Genomic DNA, 26141 nt, shown 5'->3' on the forward strand with positions numbered 1-26141 from the left:
CCGTCCAACATGTCCTCACTATACTAGTCCCACCTGCCTGCATTTGGTCCATATCCCTCCAAACCTGCCCTATCCATGTACCTGTCTAATTGTTTCTTAAACATTGGGATAGTCCAAGCCTCGACTATGTCCTCTGGCAGCTTGTTCCATACACCCACCACCCTTTGTGTGAAAAAGTTACCCCTCGGATTCCTATTAAATCTTTTCCCCTTCACCTGAAACCTATGTCTTCTGCTCCTGGATTCACCTACTCAGGGCAAAAGCCACGATCTATTCCTCTCATGATTTGATAAGATCTCAATAAGATCACCCCTCATCCTCCTGCACTCCAAGGAATAGAGTCCCTGCCTACGCAAGCTCCCCCTATAGCTCACACCCTCTAGCTTTGGCAAAGAAGATTTTGCGAAGAGGAGAAGAAATGCAGATCAATTGCAAATGGTTGCAAAAGCAGTGTATAAAGTCATGAGGGGTATAGATAGGATGAATGCACAGAGTCTTTCACCCAGGCTAGTGAAATGAAGAAGAGGGAATTGGTTTAAGGTGAGAGGGGAAAGATTTAATAGGAACTCAAGGGACAACCTTTTCACTCAGAGGAATCAAGTATTTTCTGCTTATATTTCACATGTTTATGAGGCATTAAGCAGTTACAATACTGCCTCACAACACTGAAATCTGGGGTGCAAACAAACAAAATCTATTAAAAAATTTTACAAATTTTCCTGTCAGAATTTATGACAAAAATAATGATCTGAGCATCTTTTATCAAAAGCCTCATATTCAACCTCAGATGCAAGGGACTGCAGATGCTGGAATCTTGAGCTGAACGCAAAGTGCTGGAGGAACTCAGCGGGTCAGGCAGCATCTGTGGAGGGAACGGACTGACGATGTTTCAGATCGGGACCCTTCTTCAGCCTGATCGATGATTCGGTTCGGGACACTTCTTTAGACTGAGCAGTCTCAACACGGATCCCATATATTCGATCTACACAGTAAGCCTCTCTGAGGCAGCACATTAGAACTTAGTAAAAAACTAACAGGTACATTTGATAGGACAGGTTTAGAGGGATGGGTTTGTGGTAAGGTGGGAGAGATAGATCAGCCATAATTAAATGGAGGAGTAGACTTAATGGGCCAAATGGCCGAATCATACTCCTATTCCTTATGACCTTATGACGTTACATGGGCCAAACGCAGGCAGGTGGGACTAGTGTAGATGGGGTATGTTGTTCCTCGTCGGCATGTTGGACAGGAGGGCCTGTTTCTATGCTGTGCGACTTTATGACTAACAATCGATTAGTATTATGTAATTCACACATAACACCTTGTATTGTGTAAGAAGGAACTGCAGATGCTGATTTAAACTAAAGATAGATACAAACCTGGAGTAACTCAGCGGGACAGGCAGCATCTCTGGAGGGAAGGAATGGGTGAAGTTTTGGGTCAAGACCCTTCTTCAGACTTGTATTTCTACTTTGTATGTTTTTAATGTACGTTCTGTAGAAGTCTTCAGCAACTTCAGGCCCATAGCAAGTTTCACTTCATGCCGGCGTCTGCTTTGGGATATCTAGGACTGAGTGCTTTAAATAATCCTCACAAGTATCACGTTATATAAACACTGGTTTAGCTGCTCTTTGAAGCAACAGGAAAAGCAGTATCTTCAATTACAATGGCCAGTCTTGAGGAAATACCAATCAAAGCAATCAGTGGGAACATACGCACGGAGCCAAACTTTATAAATTAACAAAAAATACCAGTCTGGGAATTTTTTGCCTTCTTGGGTGCAAGGGGCGGCACAGTGGCGCAGCGGGTAGAACCGCTGCCTCACACCGCCAGAGACCCGCGTTTGACGCTGACCTCGGGTGCTGTCTGTGTGGAGTTTGCAGGTTCTCCCCGTGACTGCGTGGGTTTCCTCTGGGTGCTCTGGTTTCCTCCCACATCCAAAAGACGTGCGGGTTTGTGGGTTAATTGGCTTCAGTAAATTGCCCCTTAGTGTGTCGGGAGTGGATTAGAAAGTGGGATAATGTAGAAATAGTGTGAATGGGTGATCGATGTGTGGCCACAGTGGGACAACAATGGAACAATGAAACTCTTACTTGCTGTTGTTTAACAGGCCCTTTAATGTAATAAAACACAGAGAGATATATAATAATCATTCATTAATACAATAACCAATAACCATAATGCTAGGTAACCAAAGTCGGTAGTGCAACCAAAGGCGCAGTCCATGGAAGATCACAGTTGCTGGGGTTAGTGTTGTACAGTGCTCTGGATTGTTGGGAAGTAGCTGTTCTTGAACCTGGTGGTCATGATTTTCAGGCTCCTGTACCTTCTTCCCAATGGCAGGAGTGAAATGTGAGCGTGGTCAGGGTGGTGTGGTTTGATGATGCCGGCTGCCTTTTTGAGGCAGCGACTCCTGTAGATCCATTCAATGGTGGGGAGGTGAGTACCCGTGATGGAGCGGGCAGTGTGTGGTGGGGAGGTCAGCATCTCTGGAGAAAAGGGATAGGTGACATTTTGGGTCGAGACCCTTCTTCTGAAGAAGCGTCTCAACCCGAAATATCACCTATTCCCTTTCTTTTCCCCAGAGATGCTGTCTGACCTGCTAAGTTACCTTTTGTGTCTATCTTCAGTTCAGAACAAGTCAGATTCAGACTGATATCTTCAGTTCTGCCTCAGAAGTGTGTCTCTCCTGAGAATGACTTCCATTTCCCAAGTTTGCCGTGATTGTAACCTTTAAGCACGACTGGGATTTCGATTTGATGTCCTCGAGAAAAAATATTCAGAGTAAGTGGAAAATGCGATTGCCAAATCACTCCATGTGTGACCTTCATCTCCTGGTGCAGCCTTGGATTAACCATTAAACAAAAAAAGCACATGTTTGGGGCACCAAGGGAAGGGGGCACCACAGGGTTTTTTCCAGTGTGGATTTAACATGGACCATGGTGCAAATGGTGCAGCTGAACCATTAGTTATAAGTAGGCAACAATAAACATTATTTTGCATCTTGGATTTGTGTATGTTGAAATGCTATGTACCTTCAAGGCGAGAAAGCAATGGAATAAAAGGTGTTTTTTTTCTAGAAACAATTATATTTCTTCATTGGAGTATATATTTTTTAAATGGACCAATATCGATTTCTGTTAAAAATAAAAAAAACTATGGTCTTAATCCGGCCCTGCCCTGGTGTCTTTAGAAAGGCTTATGGTAAATTGATAATTCCTCTTCTTTTTAATCACCCATTAAAGAAATACTCATCTCAGCATTGTCATTGCTAACCCCAATCTTCAATACTATCCATAGCTTTACCGTACAAACTATTTGGGAACTAGGGGTGGGCCCACAAAAGCAGAATGAGAAAAGAGACAATGTTTGTTGTATTGATGATGTAGTTATGGATTGTTTTAAAAATTACAACCGATACAGTCACGCATCAAGACTGATAGATTCATTCAATTCTGTAATTAGTTTACTTTAGTTTAGAGATACAGCGCGTGAACAGGTCCTTGGGCCCACCGAGTCCGCACCGACCAACGATCCCCCCGCACACTAACACTATCCTACGCAGCGGGGACAATTTATAAACGTACAAACTGAGATCCCGGAGAAAACCCACGCAGGTCACAGACAGACTCCACACAGACAGTACTCAGGATCCAATCCGAATCTCTGACGCTGTGAGGCAGCAACTCTACCGCTGCGCATGTAATGTGAAATGCAGCATCCAAGAATTAAATGGCACATAATACATTTGGTGTGAGGAACCTGGAGAGATATGAACAGTCTTGCTTCACAACCGGAGTTGTGCGATCTCTGATTGCAGACACGATTAATCCTACGTAGGAGAAAGTGATGGAAGTATTTGGCAGGTCAACAGAAAATATGCAGAGAAAAAATTGTTGACCTTTCAGGTCAGTGGCCTATCATGGGAACGTCTGTTGTTTCTCCCTCCAAATAAGCAACCAAAGTATTTCCTTTCTGTGCAAAAATCACAAAGTGCTGTCATTGGCCTCCTCCATTGTCAGAGTGAGGCTAAACGCAAATTGGAGGAACAGCATCTCATATTTTGCTTGGGCAGCTTACAGCCCAGTGGTATGAACATTGACTTCTCTCACTTCAGGTAGCCCCGGCATTCCCTCCCTCTCTGTCCCTCCCCCACCCATCGCAGCAGCTTCTTATTTTCACCCAACACACAGCTAACAATGGACGGTTTCCGCATCACCATCTATATCTCTCGTTTCCCTTATCCCTAACCAGTCTGAAGAAGGGTGTCGACCCAAAACGTCACCCATTCCTTCTCTCCACAGATGCTGCCTGTCCCGCTGAGTTACTCCAGTTTTTTGTGTTTATTGTCACATGTATTTGGCACAGTGAAAGTCTTTGTTTTGCATACAATACACAAGTATGCAAAGAGTCACCATGTAAAGGGCAAAAGTATTCAATATAGAGCCAATGGTCCCACTTCCTTCTCCCCCCACCCTGTTTAGCAGGCCCTTAAATGTCATAAAACACAAAGCCCCCCTGCCCCCTCCACCCCTTGGTGACCCTTCCCCCACACCAGGTCCCTCGTTGTTCTTGTGTGTTTTGTTCAAGTTTCGAGCATCTGCAATTCCTTGTGACTTCTATATCTTTTCTGCCCTATTTTGATGTATCTTTCAATCTGTGATTAATGCCTAATTAACCCAATATTCTGTGTCATCAGAAGGAACTGCAGATGCTGGTTTACACCAAAGATGGACACAAAATGCTGGTGTAACTCAGCGGGACAGGCGCCATCTCTGTAGAGAAGGAATTGATGACGTTTCGGGTCGAGACCCTTCTTCAGACTGTCAGTGGAGTCTAGAGATATGGAAGGGTAAGGTGTGAAAACGAAAGATCAAGTTTCACTTGATTAATTTCACTGATTGTATGCTTCATTGTCAACTTTCACTCAACTCACAATGAACCATTCCACATTTCCTCATCATCATCTGCTTTGACCTGTCCTTTTCAATAACCAAATATTCTTATTTAAATTGTGTGGTTCATGAGGATGCTCCTTAGTTTGGAGAAAGGAAAGCGATTCAACTAAACCACCATTCAACTTGAACAGAATGGATTCATAAATACAATATTAGGCTTTTTTTTCAAATGTTGAAGATTATTTTTCCCTTGTAAACTGAAATCAACTGCATCACTTTACACTGCTCGACTTTCATTGAATGAACGAAGATGCCTTCATGTTACTGATTAAAGAAATGCAAAGATGATTTAATGAACAAACTTCTATCTACTTTTTCAGCCATACCTCTCCAAATTAATTTCACGATCCTAGTTTATATTTGCCTGGTGTCCTGTGCCGTCAACAATTTTTACCAAAACCGAAGAACACAGCGCCCATAGTCAGGATCAAACCCGGGTCTCTGGCGCTGTAAGACAGCAACTCTACCGCTGCACCACTGTACCACCGAGGATATCCTGTGATGCACAATATCATTCATCTCTATACTTATTTAGGTAGGGCTTGCAGAACATGCTGTAATATGAAGATAGACACAAAATGCTGGAGTAACTCAGCGGGACAGGCCGCATCTCTGGAGAGAAGGAATGGGTGAAGTTTCAAGGCGAGACCTTTCTTCAGACCTCAGTCTCGACCCGAATCGTCACCCATTCCTTCTCTCCGGAGATGCTTCCTGTCCTGCTGAGTTACTCCAGCAGTTTGTGTATATCTTCGGTTTAAACCAGCATCTGCAGTCCCTTCCTACACATGCTGTAACATGAGTTGCAAGTAGACAATGTAAAGTACTTGCCCAATCCAGTGTATTGGTTGCACTCTGCACTAAAGGTTTGGTAACACATCTGTTGGCATTTACTCCTGTCTGTCAGCTCATGGCAGAGGTGAAGGAGAGTGGGGTAGGGTCCCGGAATGTGGAGGAGGTCGACACCAGAAAATGAGTTAATCTCTGCAGGATAAGTCATGTATCTTTTAACGTCAAAGTCTGTTCTCCTCCGCATTCCAGGGGTTACCTTTCATTAACTATTATCAGAAGGAGACAGCCAGAACCTTTTTCCCAGGATGAGAAAAAAAAACCGATGGCATAGCTTTAAGGTGAGTGGGGCAAAGTTTAAAGGAGATGTGGGGACACGTATTTTTACACAGAGGGTGGTGGGTGCCTGCAACCTGTTACTAGGGGTGGTGGTGGTGGAGGTAGATACAATGGTGGTTTTTAAGATTAAGACTTTTAGCTAAGCACATGGTTACGCAGGGAATGGATGGATAGGCTCAACATGCAGGCAGTCGAGAGTCGCTTTTGGCATCATGTTCAGCACAATGTGGGCTCAGGGGCCGGTTCTAGTGATGTACTTTAATCGTCACGTTTATTTTTAGACTTTCAGACCTTAGAGATTGTAATGTATTCATACATATTCATGTATATGTTAATGAGTTGGTGTTTAATATAAGCAAGGAATGTTGGGTAATAAACCTCTCTCTCATGATCCAGGCAACCTGCGTGTAAGTTGTTATTCATTCTGCCATCCGGAATATAACAAAATTGGCGACGAGGATGGGATAGAGTTTGTGAACTCATCCTTTAAATACAGTGCGGGACTGTTTTGCAAAACGCAGTATTGTTTAACATTTTAAACAGTAAATATGGAATTGTGTTGCAGTTGTTTGTGAGCTGGACATGATAGGCCGCACATCATTTTATGCAGGGGACTGTGGTTTAAAACAGCAGCTGGACAAATCGTCGAGAGTTTGTCAGGCTATCTCTATGTTGGGTCTACATGGCAAACTGCTGTCCTTGGGAGTGTATAAGATTATTTTTGTCGAATTCTTCAATAGCTTTTGTACAGCTAAGTTTTAGGTGAATTGTTACACCAGAACAGACAGGAAATCGGGGTTTTTGAACCGGCTTTTGAAAAAAAAGAGAACGACACGATGGCTACATCCAGGGGCTACAATGGAAACCTTGGCACTTGACAAGAGTAGAGAGTCGTTCACCTCCTATATGGAGAGAGCAAACATGTTTTTCACGGCAAACAACATAATGGAGATTAGTGGTGAAAGAGAGATAGTGACTGAAACAAATAAGGCCGTTTGCGAACGCATAAAAGCGATTCTGCTCACGGAGATGGGTCCTGAAGTGTACGACACACTCGTGAATCTCCTTGCACCCATAAAGGCAAAAGACGTGCCATTCAATGACATTATGAAGAAGTTGGGGGAGCACTTCAACCCAAAGCCTCTGGAAATTGCAGAAAGCTATAAATTCGGCACTAGAAACCAGAAGCAGAATGAGACAATCAATGAGTACATTGTTGCCTTGAAAAACTTAACTTTGCACTGTAACTTTGGAACCTTTCTCGGGCGCGCACTACGCAACAGATTTGTTTGTGGTCTAGTGGATGAACAAATTCAGTCCAAACTCATAAACACTCCAGATCTTACATTCGAGAAAGCATGCAAGCTTTCTACCACAATGGAGATGTCATCAAAGAATGCTCGCGAGTTTCGCCCACCACAGACTGCAGTGGCCGTTTACAGTCACAAGGCAGTGCCTATGGCCAAACCAAGAGGCGCTAAACCAAAACCAAAGTATGGCGGGGAGCCAAGTTCAGCCAGTTGTTATCGTTGCAACGGTAATCACTCACCCTAATTTTGTCAGTTCAAAATGGCCAAGTGCTATAACTGCCAGAAGAAAGGTCATATCGCCTCAGCATGTCGGGCCAAGCATAAAACAGGAAGCCAGAGCAAGCGACAAGAAAGGAGTTTGTAAATTGGAGGTGAACCCAGATGGAAATGAACTTGGGTTGTACACCATTTATGCAACCAACATCGATAAGCCTACAACCTGCCAAGGCAAGGACTTTCGAACTAAACTATTGATTAATGAACAACTAATCGATATGTTTATTGACACGGCAGCAGATTGTTTGGTAATGAGCAAAGACCTGTACGAAACAAAGTTCCCACAAATACCATTGTTTGAGAGTAAGGTCAAGCTGAGAACCTACTTGGGCGAAGTTTTGGAGACATGTGGACAAATGAACAGTAAAGTTCAGCATAATGGTCAGTCAGTAACACTGCCCATCATAGTGGCCAGCTACAGAAAGGATTGGCTGAGAAGAATCGAGTTAGACTGGAAGAACATTTTCAGCGTCGATTTGTCCAAATCACGTCTTGAAAACGTCATTAGCAAACATGCAAATATTTTTGCTGATGGTTACACGGGAATAACAGGGTACTCTGCACACATTCGACTCAAGCAAGATGTGAGACCTGTGCATTGTCACCAAGACCTGTACCACATGCGCTAAAGCAACAAGTGGAGGAAGCAGCTGACAGGTTAGAGCGGAATGGAGTACTCGTGAAGACAGACCAGAGTAACTGGGCAACGCCAATTGTGGCCGTACCTAAGGCCGACAAAACTGTCCCACTATGTGGTGATTACAAAGTCACAATCAACCAAGCCTTTGATGACGAACAATATCCGTTACAACCTCGCAAGATCTGTACGCAAAATTTAACGGAGCAAGAGTCTTCACTAAACTGGATTTGTCTCATCCTTACGCCCAACTCAATGTCGATAAGGAAAATCAGCGGTACTTGACTATCAACCCACATAAGGGCTTGTATTCATATACAAAGCTGCCCTATGGTGTGAGATCCTCCCCGAAAATGTTTAGGTCTGTCATGGACAAAATTTTGCAAGGCATTCTGCCACTGTGTGTGCAACCAGGATGACCTACTGATATTCACAGAGGGCATGGTAGAACATCTGGAAATCCTAGAGCAAGTTCTCACACGACTGAACTGCCACAATGTCAAACTGCGACAAAGTAAATGTGCATTTGCGCAGTCAGTGGTGGTCTACCTTGGACTCAAAGTAGACGCCAATGGACTTCGCCCTGTGAAGGCGAAGGTTGAAGCAATAGTGAATGCTCCAAAACCCAGCAATGTGTCAGAGCCACGATCATTCCTTGGGAAGGTGCAGTTCCATGCACAATTCCTTCCAGATTTAGCAACTGTGCTAAAGCCACTACATCATCTGCTATAAAAAGATGTGAAATGGACATGGGGAAAGGAAACAGCTTGACAAGTGACAAACGATACGACACGCAAGATGAAACTTGTTTGCGATGCTCCAAGTTATGGTGTAGGTGCAGTGATCTGCCATGTAATGAATGACGGACAGGAAGAGCCTATTGCTTTTGCATCCCACACCCTATCACCGAGTGAACGCAATTATGCACAGATAGAAAAGGAAGCACTCAGCATTGTGTTCGGAATAAAGAAATTCCATCAGTTTCGTCTCAGCAGACCATTCACCCTAGTGACTGATCACAAGCCACTACTAGTGATACTTGGTCCAAAGTCAGCTATACCTTCCATGGCGGCATCAAGGATGCAGCGCTGGGCCATTTTTCTGTCCCAGTATGACTACAAGATTGAGTACAGAAGCTCCAAGTGCAACGCAGTTGCAGATGCGTTGTTCCGGTTGCCCCATGAGAACTCTGACGTGGGAAGTGAGAACTCAATCTACACACTGCAAGTTGTAGATGAAGACTTTCCAGTGACTGCAATAGAAATTGCAGCAGAAACAGAGAAAGACAATGTGCTGAAGTGGGTCTATGAACAGACATTGAACTGTTGGCCTGAAATCGATAGTGGATTGAACTCAGTTCTGAACTCAGGGCTGAAGCCTTTCCATAATCGACACCATGAATTACCATGTGAGTAGGGATGCATTAAGTGGGGTCACAGAGTGGTTGTACCAGAGTCCTTGAGAAACAAAATTATGAATGGACTTCATGCCGAACATCATAGTAAGCATGAAGTCAATTGCCAAAAGTTTTGTGTAGTTTTGCTCACTGGTGAGCAAATGTAGCGTCTGCCAAAATTGCTGGAGTAAACCACCAAAAACACCAATGCAACCCTGGTCATGGCCAAGTAGATCTTTTCAGAGAGTTCCTGTAGCTTTTTGTGAAAAGGGTAATGATCACTTTCTGGTATCAGTAGATAGTCATTCCAAATGGATCGAGGTTTAAGGGCCTGTCCCACGAGCATGCGACTCCATGCGGCAAGCACGACCTAACGTGGTCGCTTGAGCCGTACAGCCGGTCCCACTTCGATCGCCAGAGCCATATGGAGTTGTGCGGAGCTGGTCCCGACATCGCGCGATGCTCCAAAAAACTGACCATGTTTAAATATTCCGCGTGGCAACGGCCTGCCGGCCCGCAGCCGCCTCAATGCCGTACGTCACGCGCGGACTTCCCGCGGACTTCGCTCGAACTTCATTTCACTCACTCGACCTCCGCGCGGCCCCCGCTTCTGGTTTGGTCGCGCTTGCCGCATGCAGGCGCATGCTGGTGGGACCGGCCCTTTAGGTCGCGCTTGCCGCATGCAGGTCGCATGCTCATGGGACAGGCCCTTAAACATATGGGTTCAAGCACTATTGCTGAGTGTACCATAGATGAGTTGAGATCCATTTTTGCATGCTATAGTTTACTGGAAGAACTTGTTTCTGATAACGGGCCTCAGTTTCGTTCAGAACGGTTCAAAGAGTTCATGCAGCGGAATGGTGTAAAACACACACTTGTTCCCCCATACCATCCAGCCTCCAACGGGGCGGCGGAAAGGTCTGTTAGAGTGGTCAAAGATGCTCTCAAGAAACAGGTTTTGCAGGGTAGTTCAAAGCTCAGCATGAAACATCGTTTGGCTAGTTTCTTGCTGAAGTACAGAACCACACAACGCACAACAACAGGTTACTCACCTGCAGAACTGTTGATGAAGAGAAGAGGATACGTAAACCAGTAGTCAGGTTAGGTTTATAAGTTAAATAAATCACTGCATGTAAAACAAAAAAGTATAGATATGTAAAATAAATATATTATGTTTTCATTTTGAATTCCATGAAAACTGGTTTAAATCGAGTATCACAACAACAAAATTGTAACTGGATACTTAAATTAATACTTTAAAAATGGAGACTAGTGTAATGTATTCATACATATTCATGTATATGTGAATGAGTTGCTGTTCAATATAAGCAGGGAATGTTGGGTAATAAACCTCTCTCTCGTGATCCAGGCAACCAGCGTGTAACAACAAATGAATAACATTCTGCCATCCGGAATATAACAGAGATGCAGCCTGGAAACAGGCCCTTCGGCCCACTGAGTCTGTGCCAACCAGCGAGCACCATCCTACAAATAGAGACAATTTATAATTTTTGTCTGAAGCCAATTAAACTACAAACATGTACGTCTTTGGAGTTTGGGAGTAAACCGGAGCATCCGGAGAAAACCCACGTGGTCTCAGGTAAAATTTGCAAACTTCATACAGACAGCACCCGTAGTCAGGATTGAACCCGTGTCTCTGGCGCTGTAAGAGAGCAGCTCTACTGCTGCGCTACCGTGCCGACCATGTTCTATGTTAAGTGTTGAGTTTGAGGCCATCGTAGACATCAGGTCCATTTGAGCTCTGTCATGTCACCAGAGGCAGATGGATTGAGGCCATAACACTGCAAGACAGGTCGGGTTGGGACCCTTCCTCACACTGATTGTAGTAGAGGGACAAGAGTTGGAAGAAAGAGGTGGAGGAGGGACAAAGTCTGGAAAGTAATAGGTGGATACGAATAATTGGCAGATGGGTGGAGTGTGGCGAAGGCCAGAGATGAAAAGGGCACAAAAGGGTTTGTGATAAGAAGAAGAGAGTCGTGAGAGACTGGAGTGGAATGTAAAGCTAGACAGAGAGATACTGGGAGAAGGGGACAGTGGGGAGGGGATAGATCGGGGATAAAAGGGAGATGGTGTCTTGGTAATGGGAGATGGATTTATGGAGGAGGTGGAGGGAGGGGTGGGAGGTTACTGGGTTGGTGGGAGATAGCGGGAAAGGTATATGCACACCGGAAATAAGTTGGGTGGCAGGAAGATAACCATATAACAATTACAGCACGGAAACAGGCCATCTCGACCCTTCTAGTCCGTGCCGACCACGTATTCTCCCCTAGTCCCATATACCTGCATTCAGACCATAACCCTCCATACCTTTCCCGTCCATATAACTATCCAATTTATTTTTAAATGATAAAAACGAACCTGCCTCCACCACCTTCACTGGAAGCTCATTCCACACAGCCACCACTCTCTGAGTAAAGAAGTTCCCCCTCATGTTACCCCTAAACTTCTGTCCCTTAATTTTCAAGTCATGTCCCCTTGTTTGAACCTTCCCTACTCTCAGTGGGAAAAGCTTATCCATGTCAACTCTGTCTATCCCTCTCATCATTTTAAAGACCTCTATCAAGTCCCCCCTTAACCATTCTTCAATTCCCTACCATTTACCATGTACGTCCTATTTTGATTTGTCCTGCCAAGATGTAGCACCTCACACTTATCAGTATTAAACTCCATCTGCCATCTTTCAGCCCACTCTTCCAACTGGCATAAATCTCTCTGTAGACTTTGAAAATCTACTTCATTATCCACAAGATATTACTTGAAATTGGAAATAATAAAAACTTCAACTAATCAAATCCTATTTTGATTTTGAAAATCAATGCAACTCTTCCAAAAGTGTGAATGCATCAAATTGTCCTTAAAATTGCTGTTCTATCACAAGGCAGCACGTGGCGCAGCGTTAGAGTTGCTGCCTTACAGCGCTTACGGCGCCAAAGACCCAGGTTCCATCCCGAGTAGGGTGCTGTCTGTACAGAGTTTTACGTTCTCACCGTGACCTGCATGCATTTTCTCTGAGATCTTCGGTTTCCTCCCACATTCCACAGATAAAGAAGTTTGTAAGTTAACTAGCTTGGTATAAATGTCCCAGAGTGTGTTGCATAGTGTTAATATGCGGGGATCGCTGGTCGGTGTGGACTCGGTGGGCCATAGGGCCTGTTTCCGCGCTGTATCTCTAAACTGGACTAAACTAAATCACAAGCAAGAAGGAGATTTTTAGCGACCCCCAAGTTTGATACACTGGTTTCTTTTACGTTCTCTATAATAATTTCCGCGATGCCTGGTAACTTGGTCAGCCCTGGAGAAATGAAGCCGCGTACAATGAGCGGTCTCCTGGCATAACTAAACCCTTGTCCTGGAAAAAAACAAAAGCTTCATTTTCTTGAGTTGCCCATAGTTACCGCAGTATAAACAAAACACAAAAGAACAGAAATTTTTCCAAGTCAAACAAAATGCTGGGTTGCTGACGGACTGGGCGAGATCTTTGTTCAGCAATTAATAATGGGTGTGTTTGTCAGCAAAACCATTCTAATTTGGGATTAATAGTCAGTGATTTTCAGGCTGAATCATATTTTGCACACCTAGTTAATTTAATGGAAATATCTTAAATAAAAAAACATTTTGACTAATCAGATTAGAAATCCTAAATGAAAAATAATATCTGGAAATGTGAATGGAGAAACTCAACGGGTGCAACAGCATCTGTGGAGCGAAGGAAATAGGCAACGTTTCATGCCGGAACCCTTCTTCGAAAATATGAAATCTGCTCATAATCAGTGTACAAAGCTGAGAAATCATAATGAACAATAACACTCAGATACACACCCAGATCAACTTTTTTGATACACTAGCAAAGGTTTCATTATAATAACCTCTAAAATCGGACACATACAGTATTAACATCATAGCCTTTTTTAATGAATGTGGCCAAAGGTTTAAACATGTGACAGGTTCTTTCATCCATTTTTAATCATGACTTAAAATGCTTGTTGATTTCAGTATCTGCATTTCCTTGCGTCTCTCTTTAATTTGGAATTTATAACTACCCTGGTTTGCAACATGTTGTAAAGGATAATCAGCGACAAGTTGCAGGGCACCCAGTTTGGAGACACGAGGAACTGCAGATGCTGAAATCTTGAGCAAAACGCAAAGTGCTGGAGGATCTTAGTGGGTCAGAAGGGAAACAAGTGATCCCATGGACAGGTGACATTTCTGGTCCAAACCCTTCTTCAGACTCAAGGTAGACATAAAATGCTGGAGTAACTCAGCAGGACAGGCAGCATCTCTGGAGAGAAGGAGTGGGTGACGTTTCGGGTTGGGACCCCTCTTCAGAAGAAGATCTGAAGAAGGGTCTCGACCCAAAACATCATCCATTCCTTCTCTCCAGAGATGCTGCCCAAAGAAGGGTCTCGACCCGAAACGTCGCTAATTCCTTCTCTCCACAGATACTGCCTCACCCGCCGAGTTTCGCCAGCATTTTTCTGTCTACCTCCAGAGATGCTGCCTGACCCGCTGAGTTACTCCAGCATTTTGGGTCTCTCTTCGGTGTAAATCAGCATCTGCCGTTCCTTCCTTCATCTTCTTCAGGCTGAGTTTTACTCAAGATTCCACCATTCACATTTCTTTCTGTCTGCACAACTCTCCTGATCTGATGACATGCAGTCCCAATAAAATATCTTGACTACAATGCCATCAAATGTTGACCATTAGTATTCCTTTTTCCCTTCTCCATAAAGAGCAGACAACCAATATCAACAATACACTTCATGTTGTGGTTTGATTTATTTCTCAGGTTTATATATACCCAGAGAAACTGTAATTGAGTCAAGTACTAACTCACCATATAGACAGCAAATGTTTTCGAAACATTGATTTATGCACTTAATAGCCACGTTGACAACTTTGTCAAATTCACTGAACTAACTTCAATTTATACTCTTCAATCCATCTGAATGAAAGTGAACAGAGAACACAGCCTTAAATAAAAGATTAGGCATTCAGCAAAATAATCTCAATCATCGCGCTTGATGTTTGAAACCTTTGCAAAATGGTCTCTCAAACAAAAATCCTCCTCTGGCTTTTCTCCTTACATTACAAGAGTCCTCAGGGATTGCCAATGGCAGCCTTACATGCAGCTTTTCAGCAAAGATTTGGATGCTCAGCATCTTTCAAGACCCTGAAGCAAAGTGATTGAAATAAACACAAAATCTTACACCGTATTTTTGTCCACTTTCTCCCCAACATAGGACGATTACTTACTAATTCGCACCCTTCATCCATTTCAAACTCCTTTGCAAACAGTTTTCACAGGGATCAGGAGCAAATGAGCGTGGAGGCAGGAAAATGATCTTCATATCACCCCAGTACAGTAGGTTTAAATATAGAACATAGATACGTGCAGACACAAATGCTGGAGTAACTCAGTGGGTCAGGCAGCGTCTCTGGAGAGAAGGAATGGGTGATGTTTTGGTTCGAGACCCTTCTTCAGACTGAGAGTCAGGGGAGAGGGAGTCTAGAGCCATGGAAGGGTTCAGTGTAAAAATGATAGACCAAAGCAGATGGTGATGAAGGAAATGTGGAATGAGCATTGGCTGCTTTGATCTGTCATTTTCACACCTTACCCTTCCATTTCGTCAGTTTCAGCCTGAAGAAGGGTCTCAATCTGAAGGGTGTCATCTGGCTTTGCGGAGATGCTGCCTGTCCCGCTGTGTTACTCCAGCATTTTGGGTCTATCTTCAGTACCAGCACCTTCCTACATAGAACAGTACAGCACGTGAACAGGCCATTCGGCCCGCAATTTCCGTGCCGAACATGATGCCAAGTTAAAGACTTCTAAGAAGCACATGAGGCATTAAACCATAGAGCAAAGAACACAACATCAAAGGAACAGGCCCTACAGCCCACAATGTTTATCCCACAATTAAGTTAAAATAATTCCCCCCAGCTGCAAGTGATGCAAACCCCCCCCCCCCATTCCCTGCATATCCATATGCTGACCCAAAAACTTCTTAAATGCCACTATCGTATCTGCCTCCACCACCACCACCACCCTTGACAGTGCATTGCAGGTACCCACCACCCTCTGTGTTAAAAGCCTGCCTGCACAGGGCAGCGTGGAAACGGGTCCTTCAGCCTGCGCCGACCAGCGATCACCCCATGCACGAGCACTATCCTACACACTAGGGACAATTTACATTTTTTACCGAAGCCAATTAACCTCCAAACGATGTGTTTGGAGTGTGGGAGTAAACCGGAGCCCCCGGGGAAAACTTCATCGGTCACACGGAGAACGCACAAACTTCGTACAGACAGGTCACGTAGTCAGGATCGAACCTGGGTCTCTGGCGCTGTAAAGCAGCAACTCTACCACTGTGCCACCCTAAACTTTCCTTCTGTTGCGGGTCTTGCCGTGAGCTGTATACCTTCACCTCCCATCTGACCTCCCAAATAGCAACGCCTCACACTTGCTCGGGTTTTCAAAACGCATCTCTCTGCCACGGCCGGTAACTTGTGAACTTGTGAACATGGCTGCCTCCTATTGTCTTTCACCATTCAACTTTCCCCCCCCCTTGCTCTCCGCTTTCCTTTGCCCTCCCATCTCCCCGCATCTCAAAATTGGTTGCATCTTCCAGATTTTCCAGGTTCGACCGGAAGCTCTGCTTTTGTTTATCTCTCCACGGATGATGTTGGTCTACCGGGCATTCTCTGCGTTTTCTGACTCTATTCAATTAAGTTGACAGGGCAGGCAGCATCTGTTGAGAAAGGACAATGGGGAGTCTGCTTGCATCTGAGGTGGAAGAACAGGTTTGGATTCATGGAGATAAAACCTTCCCCTTGCTGCTCACTGGTGTAACACCATCACTTGCAGCTGAGAAAGTTTTGTTATTAAATTCCACATTACCTTGAGAGATTCTTTAAGTAGTGGCCAATTATGTTAGGAGAGGGGCTGGAAAGAAACCTAATGAGCATTACCATTTATACTCTCTGAACCTCTTAGGTACGTACACACTTAAAAAGAAATACTCTTTAAAATACACTTATCCCAAAGTAAAATAAACTGCAGAAAAATAGTGTGCACATTTTCAGCACTACTTCAGTTTCAGTAATTCATTCACAGTGTAAAGATAAAACAATGTTTGAAATCAGCTATTTATGAAGGAGCTATGCTTAAAATTAATTGATGTCCTCATGTCCACATAAATATTATGGGCATCGATACTCTTGTTAAAATCTTATGTTTGGTTTAGGTTTATTATTGTGTCGGGTACGTTGAAAGGCATTGTTTTGCGTGCTATCCAAATAGATCAGATATACCAGACATAAATACAATCAAGGCAAACTCATGTACAGGGATAAGCATGAAGTGCTGGGGTAACAGCAGCTCAGGCAGCATCTCTGGTGACATTTTAGGTCGGGACTCTGCTTCAGACTGAAAGGAGGGGGTTGGAGATGGGGTGAAGAGCTGAAGGCGAGAAAAAACGAACCAATGCAGCCCGCAAATGACCTCACGCAGGGTCATGGATCCCAGGAATGAGTGGGTTTGCATATGATGAGCGTTTGACAGCACTGGGCTTCAACTCACTGGAGATTAGAAGGTTGAGGGGGGACCTTATTGAATAACAGAACTTACAGAATAATGAAAGGCGTAGATAGAGTGGATGTGGAAAGGATGTTCCCACTGGTGGGAGAGTCTAGGACCAGAGGTCACAGCCTCAGAATTAAAGGGCACTCTTTTAATAAAGGGGTGAGGAGGAACTTCTTTAGTCAGAGGGTAGTTAATTTGTGGAACTCACTTGTGGTACAGTGGAGGCCAAGTCAGTGGATATTTTTAAGGCAGAGATATAGACAAATTCTTGATTAGAATGGGTGTCAAGGGTTATAGGGAGAAGGCAGGAAAATGGGATTAGGAGGCAGAGATCAGCCATGATTGAATAGCGGAGTGGACTCGATGGGCCGAATGGCCTAATTCTACTCCCATAACGTGAACTTGTGAATTGTTGGCTAGGGAAGATGTGATCTCATGAGTGAAAATGTGGAGAACTGTGGAACGCCTAAGGTGCAGGAGGCGGGCAAGGGGTGAGAGGATAAGGGAGGGAAAGGTAAGTTACTTAAAATCTGAAATTTCTATATTCATACAGTAGGCTGCCCAAGCAAAATATGAGGTGCCGTTCCTCCGAATTGCATTGGCCTCGCTCTGGCAATGAAGTACAATAGGTAGAGCAAAGGGGAAGATACAGAGTGTGGAATATAGTTCTCAGCATTGTAGCGCATTGCAGCATGGTGAATTTCCGCAGTGGCCTCATTGATGTGCCATCAATAATTCACAGGAGCATAGTTAGGCCATTCGGCCTACTGAGTCTGCTCCGCCATTCGATCCTGGTTAGTTTTGCATCGGTATATTCCATAGTCCAATTCCTAAAAATAGTGTCACCAAATACACAATTACATTCTAACACTGCTCATAATGTCTGATTTTAATATATCTTAACCTGAAGCCACAAGGTAGAATCAAATCCTCACTCTAGCACTCTGTGATGTCCAGTGACAATACCTGACAATTCTAACTTATACGGGTCTTTTCAGCACTGCATGATTTTAGACCATAAAACCATATGACATAGAGTAGAATTAGGTCATTTCACCTATCTACTGCTCCACTTTTTGATCATGGCTGACCTATCTCCCCCCTTACCACCATTCTCCTGCCTTCTCTCCGTAACCTTTGACACCCTTAAAAACCTGCCGGTCCCCACTTTAATGTAAAAATTGTCCCTAGTGGGTGTAGGATTGTGTTGATGTGCGGGCTATCGCTGGTCGGCGCGGACCCGGTGGGCCGAAAGGCCTGTTTCCGTGCTGTATCTCCAAACTAAGCTAAAACTAAGCAAATACTGAGCGTGAATTTACTGTCCTGACACTCCTTCCTGGAACACTGTCCAAGATCTTGCACGTCCACACTCAGTTGGTCTGAATGTTGATGGATAATCTTCTCACTCATGGCATGTCAAAGGTTGAGCATGATTAGGAGCTGCAACGTACAGTAAAGCCCCAGTCCCACTTACATGTCCTTGGCACGCAAATAACGTGACTTCGTGGTCACGTTGAGCCGTGACGGTCCTGCGAAGGTCGGGCGCGATTACATGCGTACGCACAGCCGTCTGGAGCGCGTGGCGTCATTTAAAGATGGACACAAAGCTGGAGTATCGCAGCGGGACTGGCAGCCTCTCTGGAGAGAAGCAATGGGTGATGTTTCGTGTCGGGACCCTTCTTCAGTCTGAAAAGGAGGGTCTTGACCCGAAACGCCACCCATTGCTTCTCTCCAGAGGAGCTGCCGGTCCCGCTAAGTTACTGCTGCATTTTGTGTCTATCTTCAATTTTCTTGGCCCTGCTCTGGGAGTAGAAGTGGGGGCGGATCCGGACCGCAACGGGCGTGAGCCCCAGGCCGAGTTCGGCGATCGTTTGCCTGGTTCTGCCGCTGTTGGAGGAGAGACATTGCGTCGCGCCAGGGTCTTGGGTCTGTCCCATTTTGGCCGTCAATTCTGCAACAGGCCGTAGGCGTGCAAATATTTTGTTCACTACAAAATTTTTGGAGACCCGCACGATGTCGTGCACAAATACATACCCCTCCGCGCTTCTAACTGGGACCGGCCCCGTGCAGCCATACGATGCCCGTGTGCCTCAACACAACCACGAGGTCGCGTAATTTGCGTGCCAAGGACACGTAAGTGGGACAGGCCCTTAACACTGCGGCAACACTTTACCAGCCAGCACAGCACTGCAGCCAGCTTAACTAGGTACAAACACTGCACGTTCTGTCTTTATATACTTTGGAAGCCTCCGTCAACTATTAATGCAAAAAATTTATCCAAGTTGAAGAATATCCTTTTTTAGCTTAGTTTACTTTAGAGATACAGGTCAGAAACTGTCCCTTTGGCCCACCGAGTCCACGCCGACCTGTGGTCACCATGTACATTAGCACGATCCTACACATTAGGGCCAGTTTACAGTTTTTACCTATGCCAATTAACCTACAACCTGGAGTATGGGAAGAAACCGGAGCACCCGGAGAAAACTCACAGTGTCACAGGGGGAACGTACAAACTCCGTATAGACAGCACTCATAGTCAGGATCGAGCCCTGGTCTCCGGCGCTGCAAGGGAGCAATGCTAGTGCTCCGCAACCCTGCCGCCCTTTAACAAATCAGCACTGTAAAATTAAAATGAATTAACAATAATAGAGAACATTTAATGAAAGGCTGAAGCATCGGGGCCTCACAGTGGTGCAACGCTACTTCCCAAAGCTGGAGTCCCATGTTCGAGCCTGACCATGGGTGCAGTCTGTGTATGTGGAGTTTGCACGTTCTCCCTGTGACCACGTTGCGTGGGTTTCATCCGGGTGCTCCAGATTAATTGGTCGTAGGTTAACTGGCCTCTGAAAATTGTGTAGGGAGTGAATGAGAAAGTGGGATAACATAGACTTAGTGTGAACGGGCGATCGATGGCTGGTGTGGACTCAGTTGGGCCACAGGGGCTGTTTCCATGCTGTCTTTAAAACGAAAAATAAAAAAATAAAATGAACTCAAACACATCAATAAACAAAATCTTAAACTAAAGTGATATAATGAATAGCCCTGATGAAAGGTCTTTTGACCTGAAACATTAACTCTTGATATTTCCACAACTACAGCCTGACCTGCTGAGTGTTTCCAACATTTAATATTTCTATTTCAGATTTCCAGAAAGTGGAGCTTTTTCGTTTGATTTTTATTAACCTCCCCTCCCTTCTGCTTCCTCCTCTGTAGCCATCAATTCCCACGTGGAATCTGGAGGTGACCTGACCTGCCGAGGCAGCCATGCGTATCTGTCAGAGAGGCCTTGACATCTGTGTTTGGAAGTGCGTTCTTGGAAATACAGGACTAATTGCTGATTAAATAGCTGAGTCCCATCGGAAGTGGAAGCATTGGCCAACAGAATCATTTCCCCAGTGATTTAGTTTGGTGATACAGCACAGAAACAGGCCCTTCAGCCCATCCAGTCCACGGCGACCAACGTTTCAATTCAATGATTCAATGATATTTCATTGTCACATGTACCTAGACATAGTGAAATTCTTTGTTTTGCATACAACCCAGTAACATCGTACAGTAGACCTCACCTAGTACCCACGTTTCTGACGCCGACAGTTATAAAAAGTTCATTGAACAGTCTTATCTTCTTATCTTCTCATTCACCTGTTCACACTAGTTCTATGATATCACATTTTCTCATCCACTCGTTACACACTAGGGGCAATTTACAAAGAGTCCATTAGCCCACAAACCCACACGTCTTTGAGATCAGAGAGACCATGCAAACATTGTACACACAGTACATGTAGTTAGGATAGCACCCGGATCTCTGCCGTTGCATCACTGTGCCACCTCGCTGTTTACTGCCCCTCCAGGCAATTTTAGTGGAGAGAGATATGGGCAAAATACATGCTAAATGAGACAGGAATAGATGGGGCATCTTGGTTGGCATGACCAAGTTGGGCCGAAGGGCCTGTTTCATGCTATGTGACTTATGCTATGCTATTTTGACTGTGATAGCAAACTGGCAGATCGGTTTATACACGTTACAGCATTCACAAGCTTCTATTTGTTAGTTAAAAGGAATCTGTTAAACAGACAGCAAGTATATTAATGAGTGCATTAAAAATAGCAGAGGAAGGAAATGACAAACACATCATGCTAGCCAGCAGAGAATAATAGACATTTATACAGTGCCTGCTTCATTCTTTGGTTGTGTGAACCGAGAAAATACAAATAAATTGAGAACTGTCATTTCCTTTAGAAACTCTTCCCTCCAAATCAGTCTGTACATTGACCTGATTTAATCTCCAGGAAGTCAAGTGAAAACTTCCCACGTGCTAGAAAAACGTCCTCAATTCTTGAAGGATATAAATGAAAGGAAAAGCACCCAACTATTGCTGGGCGTGAAGCCTTCAAGGGGCACGATGCATATCTGTATCTCACACATGGAACATAGAACAGTACAGAATAGGAGCATGGAGCTGTGCTGAATGTCATTGTTCCGTTTTGGACCTATGACAATGAAACACTCTTGGCTCGTGAACATCAATGTACGTTAACGTATGATGATAATGTAAAACTACGACCACATTTTAACCCAGAATTCTTTTTTTAAACGGTTGCTCAACATGTTGACTCCCCCTCCCCCTCCCATTCCCACACTGACCTTTCTGTCCGTGGCCTCCTCCATTGTCAGAGTGAGGCTCAGCGCAAATTGGAGGAACAACACCTCATATTTCGCTTGGGTAGCTTACAACCCAGTGGTATGAACATTGACTTCTCCAACTTCAAGTAGCCCTTGCTTTCCCTCTCTCTCCATGCCCTCTCCCTTCCCAGTTCTCCCACCAGTCTCCGACTACATTTTATGTCTGGCCCGCCCACTCCCCTGACATCAGTCTGAGGAAGGTGTCGACCTGAAACGTCACCCATTCCTTCTCTCCAGAGATGCTGCCTGTCCCGCTGAGTTACTCCAGCATTTTTTGGCTATCTTCGATTTAAACCAGCATCTGCAATTCTTCCCTACGCAACGTATGATGAGCTTTGACAGCACTGGGCCTGTACTGACTGGAGTTTAGAAGGATGAGGGGGTACCTCATTGAAAATTACCGAATAGTGGAAGGCTTGAACGGAGTGGATGTGGAGAGGATGTTTCCACGGGTGGGAGAGTCTAGGACCAGAGGGCATAGCCTTAGAATAAAAGGACGCCCCTTCAGAAAGTAGTCGAGAGGAATTCCTTTAGTCGGGGGTGGTGAATCTGTGGAATGCATTGCCACTGAAGGCTGTGGAGGCCGTCGTTAGGTAATTTTAAGGCGGAGATTGACAGATTCTTGATTAGTACGGGTGTCAAGGCTGATGGGGAGAAGACAGGAGAATGGAGTTGAGAGGAAAAGATAGATCAGCCATGATTGTATGGCGAAGTAGACATGATGGGCCGAATGGCCTAATTCTGCACCTTTGACATATGAACATATGATCATGACGGCAAGTTAAACTATATTTCAGTCTACACATGATCCATATCCATCCATTCCCTGCATGTCCACGTGCCCAGCTCAAAATATCTTAAACTCCACTGTCGTATCTGCCTCTACCGCCACCCCTGGCAACACGTATCAGGCACCCACCACCCTCTGTGTAAAATAACGTACCCCGTTCAACTCCTTGACACTTTTCCCCTCTCACCTTATAGCTTATGCTCTGACCCTTGACACAGAAACATAGAAACATAGAAAATAGGTGCAGGAGGAGGCCATTCGGCCCTTCGAGCCATCACCGCCAATCATTGTGATCATGGCTGATCGTTCCCTATCAATAACCCATGCCTGCGTTCTCCCCATATCCCTTGACTCTACTACCCCCTAGAGCTCTAACTCTCTCTTAAATCCATCCAGTGATTTGGCCTCCATTGCCCTCTGTGGCAGGGAATTCCATACATTCACAACTCTCTGGGTAAAATTTTTTTTTCTCACCTCAGTGTTAAATGACCTCCCCTTTATTTTAAGACTGTGGCCCCTGGTTCTGGACTCGCCCAACATTGGGAACATTTTTCCTGCATCTAGCTTGTCCATTCATTTTATAATTTTATATGTTTCTATAAGATAACCCCTCATCCTTCTAAGCTCCAGTGAACACAAACCTAGTCTTATCAATCTTTCCTCATATAACAGTCCCGCCATCCCAGGGATCAATCTCGTGAACCTACGCTTCACTGCTTCAATTACAAGGATGTCCTTCCTCAAATTAGGAGACCAAAACTGTACACAATACTGCAGATGTGGTCTCACCAGAGCCCTATACAACGTTACCACCCTGGGAAAAAGGTTCTGACTGTCTACTCTAGTTATGACTGATAATTCTATAAACGTTGATCAGGTTTACTCTTAACCTCTGATGCTCCACTTGAAGCAATCCTAGTTTTTAGATCTTTATATTCAAACAAGATTCTCTATGCCTTCTCTACGTGATTGGAATTGCAGCAATCAAAAGGTATTCTACTACTAGGTGACAGTCAGAATCTTTTTTTCCCCCGAGGGTGAAAACATCAAATATTAGATTTAGTACTTTATTACCTTAGATTGAGAACTTTAGATCTAGCATAGTTTTAAGGTGAGAGGGACAAAGTTTAAAGGAGATATGTGAGCCACCTTTTTTAACAGAGGGTGGTGAGTGCATGGAATGTGTTGCCTGGGATGGTGGGGGAGGCAGATACGGTTGTGGCATTCAAGAGTATTTTAGTTGGACACATGGACATGTGGGGAATGGAGGGATATGGATTATGTGCAGGTAGATAAAGGATGGTCTTGGCATCTCTTGGCGTAGCGGCGGTGGTCATGAAACCTCGTGTGTCGGTGGGAACCTCGCGGGTCGACCAGCGGTCGGCGATTGATGATGGTGCGCGGGAACCACTGTGAGGGTGAGAGGGGGAAGAACAATGGAGGACCTGGCATGGGGGGAGGGGGAGGGAGGGAAAGACAAAGGAAGAGCCGGTGTGGGGTACTTTGTAACTTTGTCTGTGCCCTTTGTGTGGTGACTATTTGCATACCTTGGCTATGCAAGCAAAGAATTTCTCTGTGACTTGCCACAGGAGACAATAAAGTTTTCCATCCATTCCATCACGCTCGGTATAGACATTGTGGACACTGTGTTTGTGCTGCACTTTCATCTATGTTTTATTCTATTTGGTATTTTCCTTCACAAAGTAATTTCATAACAAATGTTCGATATGGAAGGCTGTAGGATACATGTAATCCAGCGTCAGGGAGAAAGGGGACAATAAAGTACTCTTGTAATACAAACATTGCACATTTTATCACCCTCCCCATGATTTTGTGCAGAGTCCCTATTTGTAAGCCCAAATTTAGCACCACATTGTCTGTCCCTAGGTGTAAGTTGTGCCCTGCTCCTGTGGCTGATTGCTTTAAAAATAAAGACTGGTGTTCTGCTTGCCTTTTCAATACTATCTCCGTGGAACAGAACGCTATGGCCACACGCTACTCCCACATCCACTAGCGCTGTGCTGGGGATAAGCACAGCACAATGATAGCAAGTTTATTCTTTCCCATTGGTTCCCACCAGCATGTATTGTAGCTGGCAATTTCCTGGGTTTTATCTGTGAACAATAAGCAGAAAACAAGACTTCTAGTGACATTGTTATATCGAGTAGATTAGCATCGAGGTGCATTGTTATATTCACTGAACTAATCTATGTTCTGCATCACTTCAGAAAAACAGCCATCAGCCTTCACTTAACAAAAATCTAGATCACACGATGCACAAGTGTATCCATAAATGTATTTAAATCCTTTTTTATGATATATAATTACATCATTTTTTAAATATTATTGAACTGTGCGGTGTACTGTTGATTTACCCGTGCTAGAAATGGCCTGGCTATAACTAAGGCTTGTATTCGCTGGAGTTTAGAAGGATGAGGGGGAATCTTATAGAAACGTATAATATTATAAACAGACAGGACAAGTTAGATGCAGGAAAAATGTTCCCAATGTTGGCGGAGTCCAGAACCAGGGGCTACAGTCTAAGAATAAAAGGGAGGCCATTTATAACTGAGATTAGAAACAACCTTTTCACCCAGAGAGTTGTGAATTTGTGGAATTATCTGCCACAGAAGGCAGTGGAGGCCAATTCACTGGGTGAATTTAAAAGAGAGTTAGATAGAGCTCTAGAGGCTAGCGGAATCAAGGGGTATGGGGAGAAGGCAGGCACGGGTTACTGATTGTGGATGATCAGGCATAATCACAATGGCGATGCTGGCTCGAAGGGCCAAATGTCCTCCTCCTGCACCTATTTTCTATGTTTCTATGTTTCTAATGTAGTCATTTTGTTGTCTCTGTATTGTACACTGACAATGACAATTAAAATTGAATCTGAATCTGAATCTGAATCTGACCTAGGGGTTAGATATCTTTAGTATAGTTTAGTTTAGAGATACAGCGAGAAAACAGGCCTCTCAGCCCACCGAGTCCATGGTGATCAGCGATCACCTGCACACTAGTCCCATCCTACACACCAGGGACAATTTACAGAAGCCAATTGAGCTACAAACCTGTACATCTTTGGAAAATCGGAGGAAACTGGAGCACCCAGAGAAAAACCATGCGGTCACTGGGCGAATGTAGAAACTCCATACAGACAACACCCGTCTAGTCAGAATAGAACCCGGGCCTTTGGTGCCGCTGCGCCACCTTGGCCGCCCTATACTTCACCGGACTTTTTGTAGACATTTGTCCCAACCCGAAACGTCACCTATCCACATTCTCCAGTGATGCTGCCTCACCCGTTGAGTTACTTCGGCAGCTTTTGAACCTAGTCAAGCTGGTAGGAACATTCAGGCTGATTG

The 26141-nt window shown here is 44.5% G+C and overlaps 2 protein-coding genes across 2 annotated transcripts in view; both read right to left on the bottom strand.

The window, feature by feature from the left end:
* The window catches only part of LOC129705947 (ethanolamine kinase 1-like), a 217703-nt gene that overhangs the window by 147240 nt on the left and 44322 nt on the right, over positions 1 to 26141 (bottom strand). The window lies entirely within an intron of this gene.
* LOC129705980 (ethanolamine kinase 1-like) overlaps positions 24790 to 26141 on the bottom strand; it is a 125617-nt gene continuing 124265 nt past the window's right edge. The window contains exon 5 of the mRNA XM_055649955.1: positions 24790 to 24893. Within this exon, the coding sequence (XP_055505930.1) occupies positions 24790 to 24893 (104 nt within the window). The remainder of the gene's footprint in view (positions 24894 to 26141) is intronic.

The sequence above is a fragment of the Leucoraja erinacea genome, chromosome 18 (genome assembly GCF_028641065.1).
Source record: "Leucoraja erinacea ecotype New England chromosome 18, Leri_hhj_1, whole genome shotgun sequence".
NCBI lineage: Eukaryota > Metazoa > Chordata > Chondrichthyes > Rajiformes > Rajidae > Leucoraja > Leucoraja erinaceus.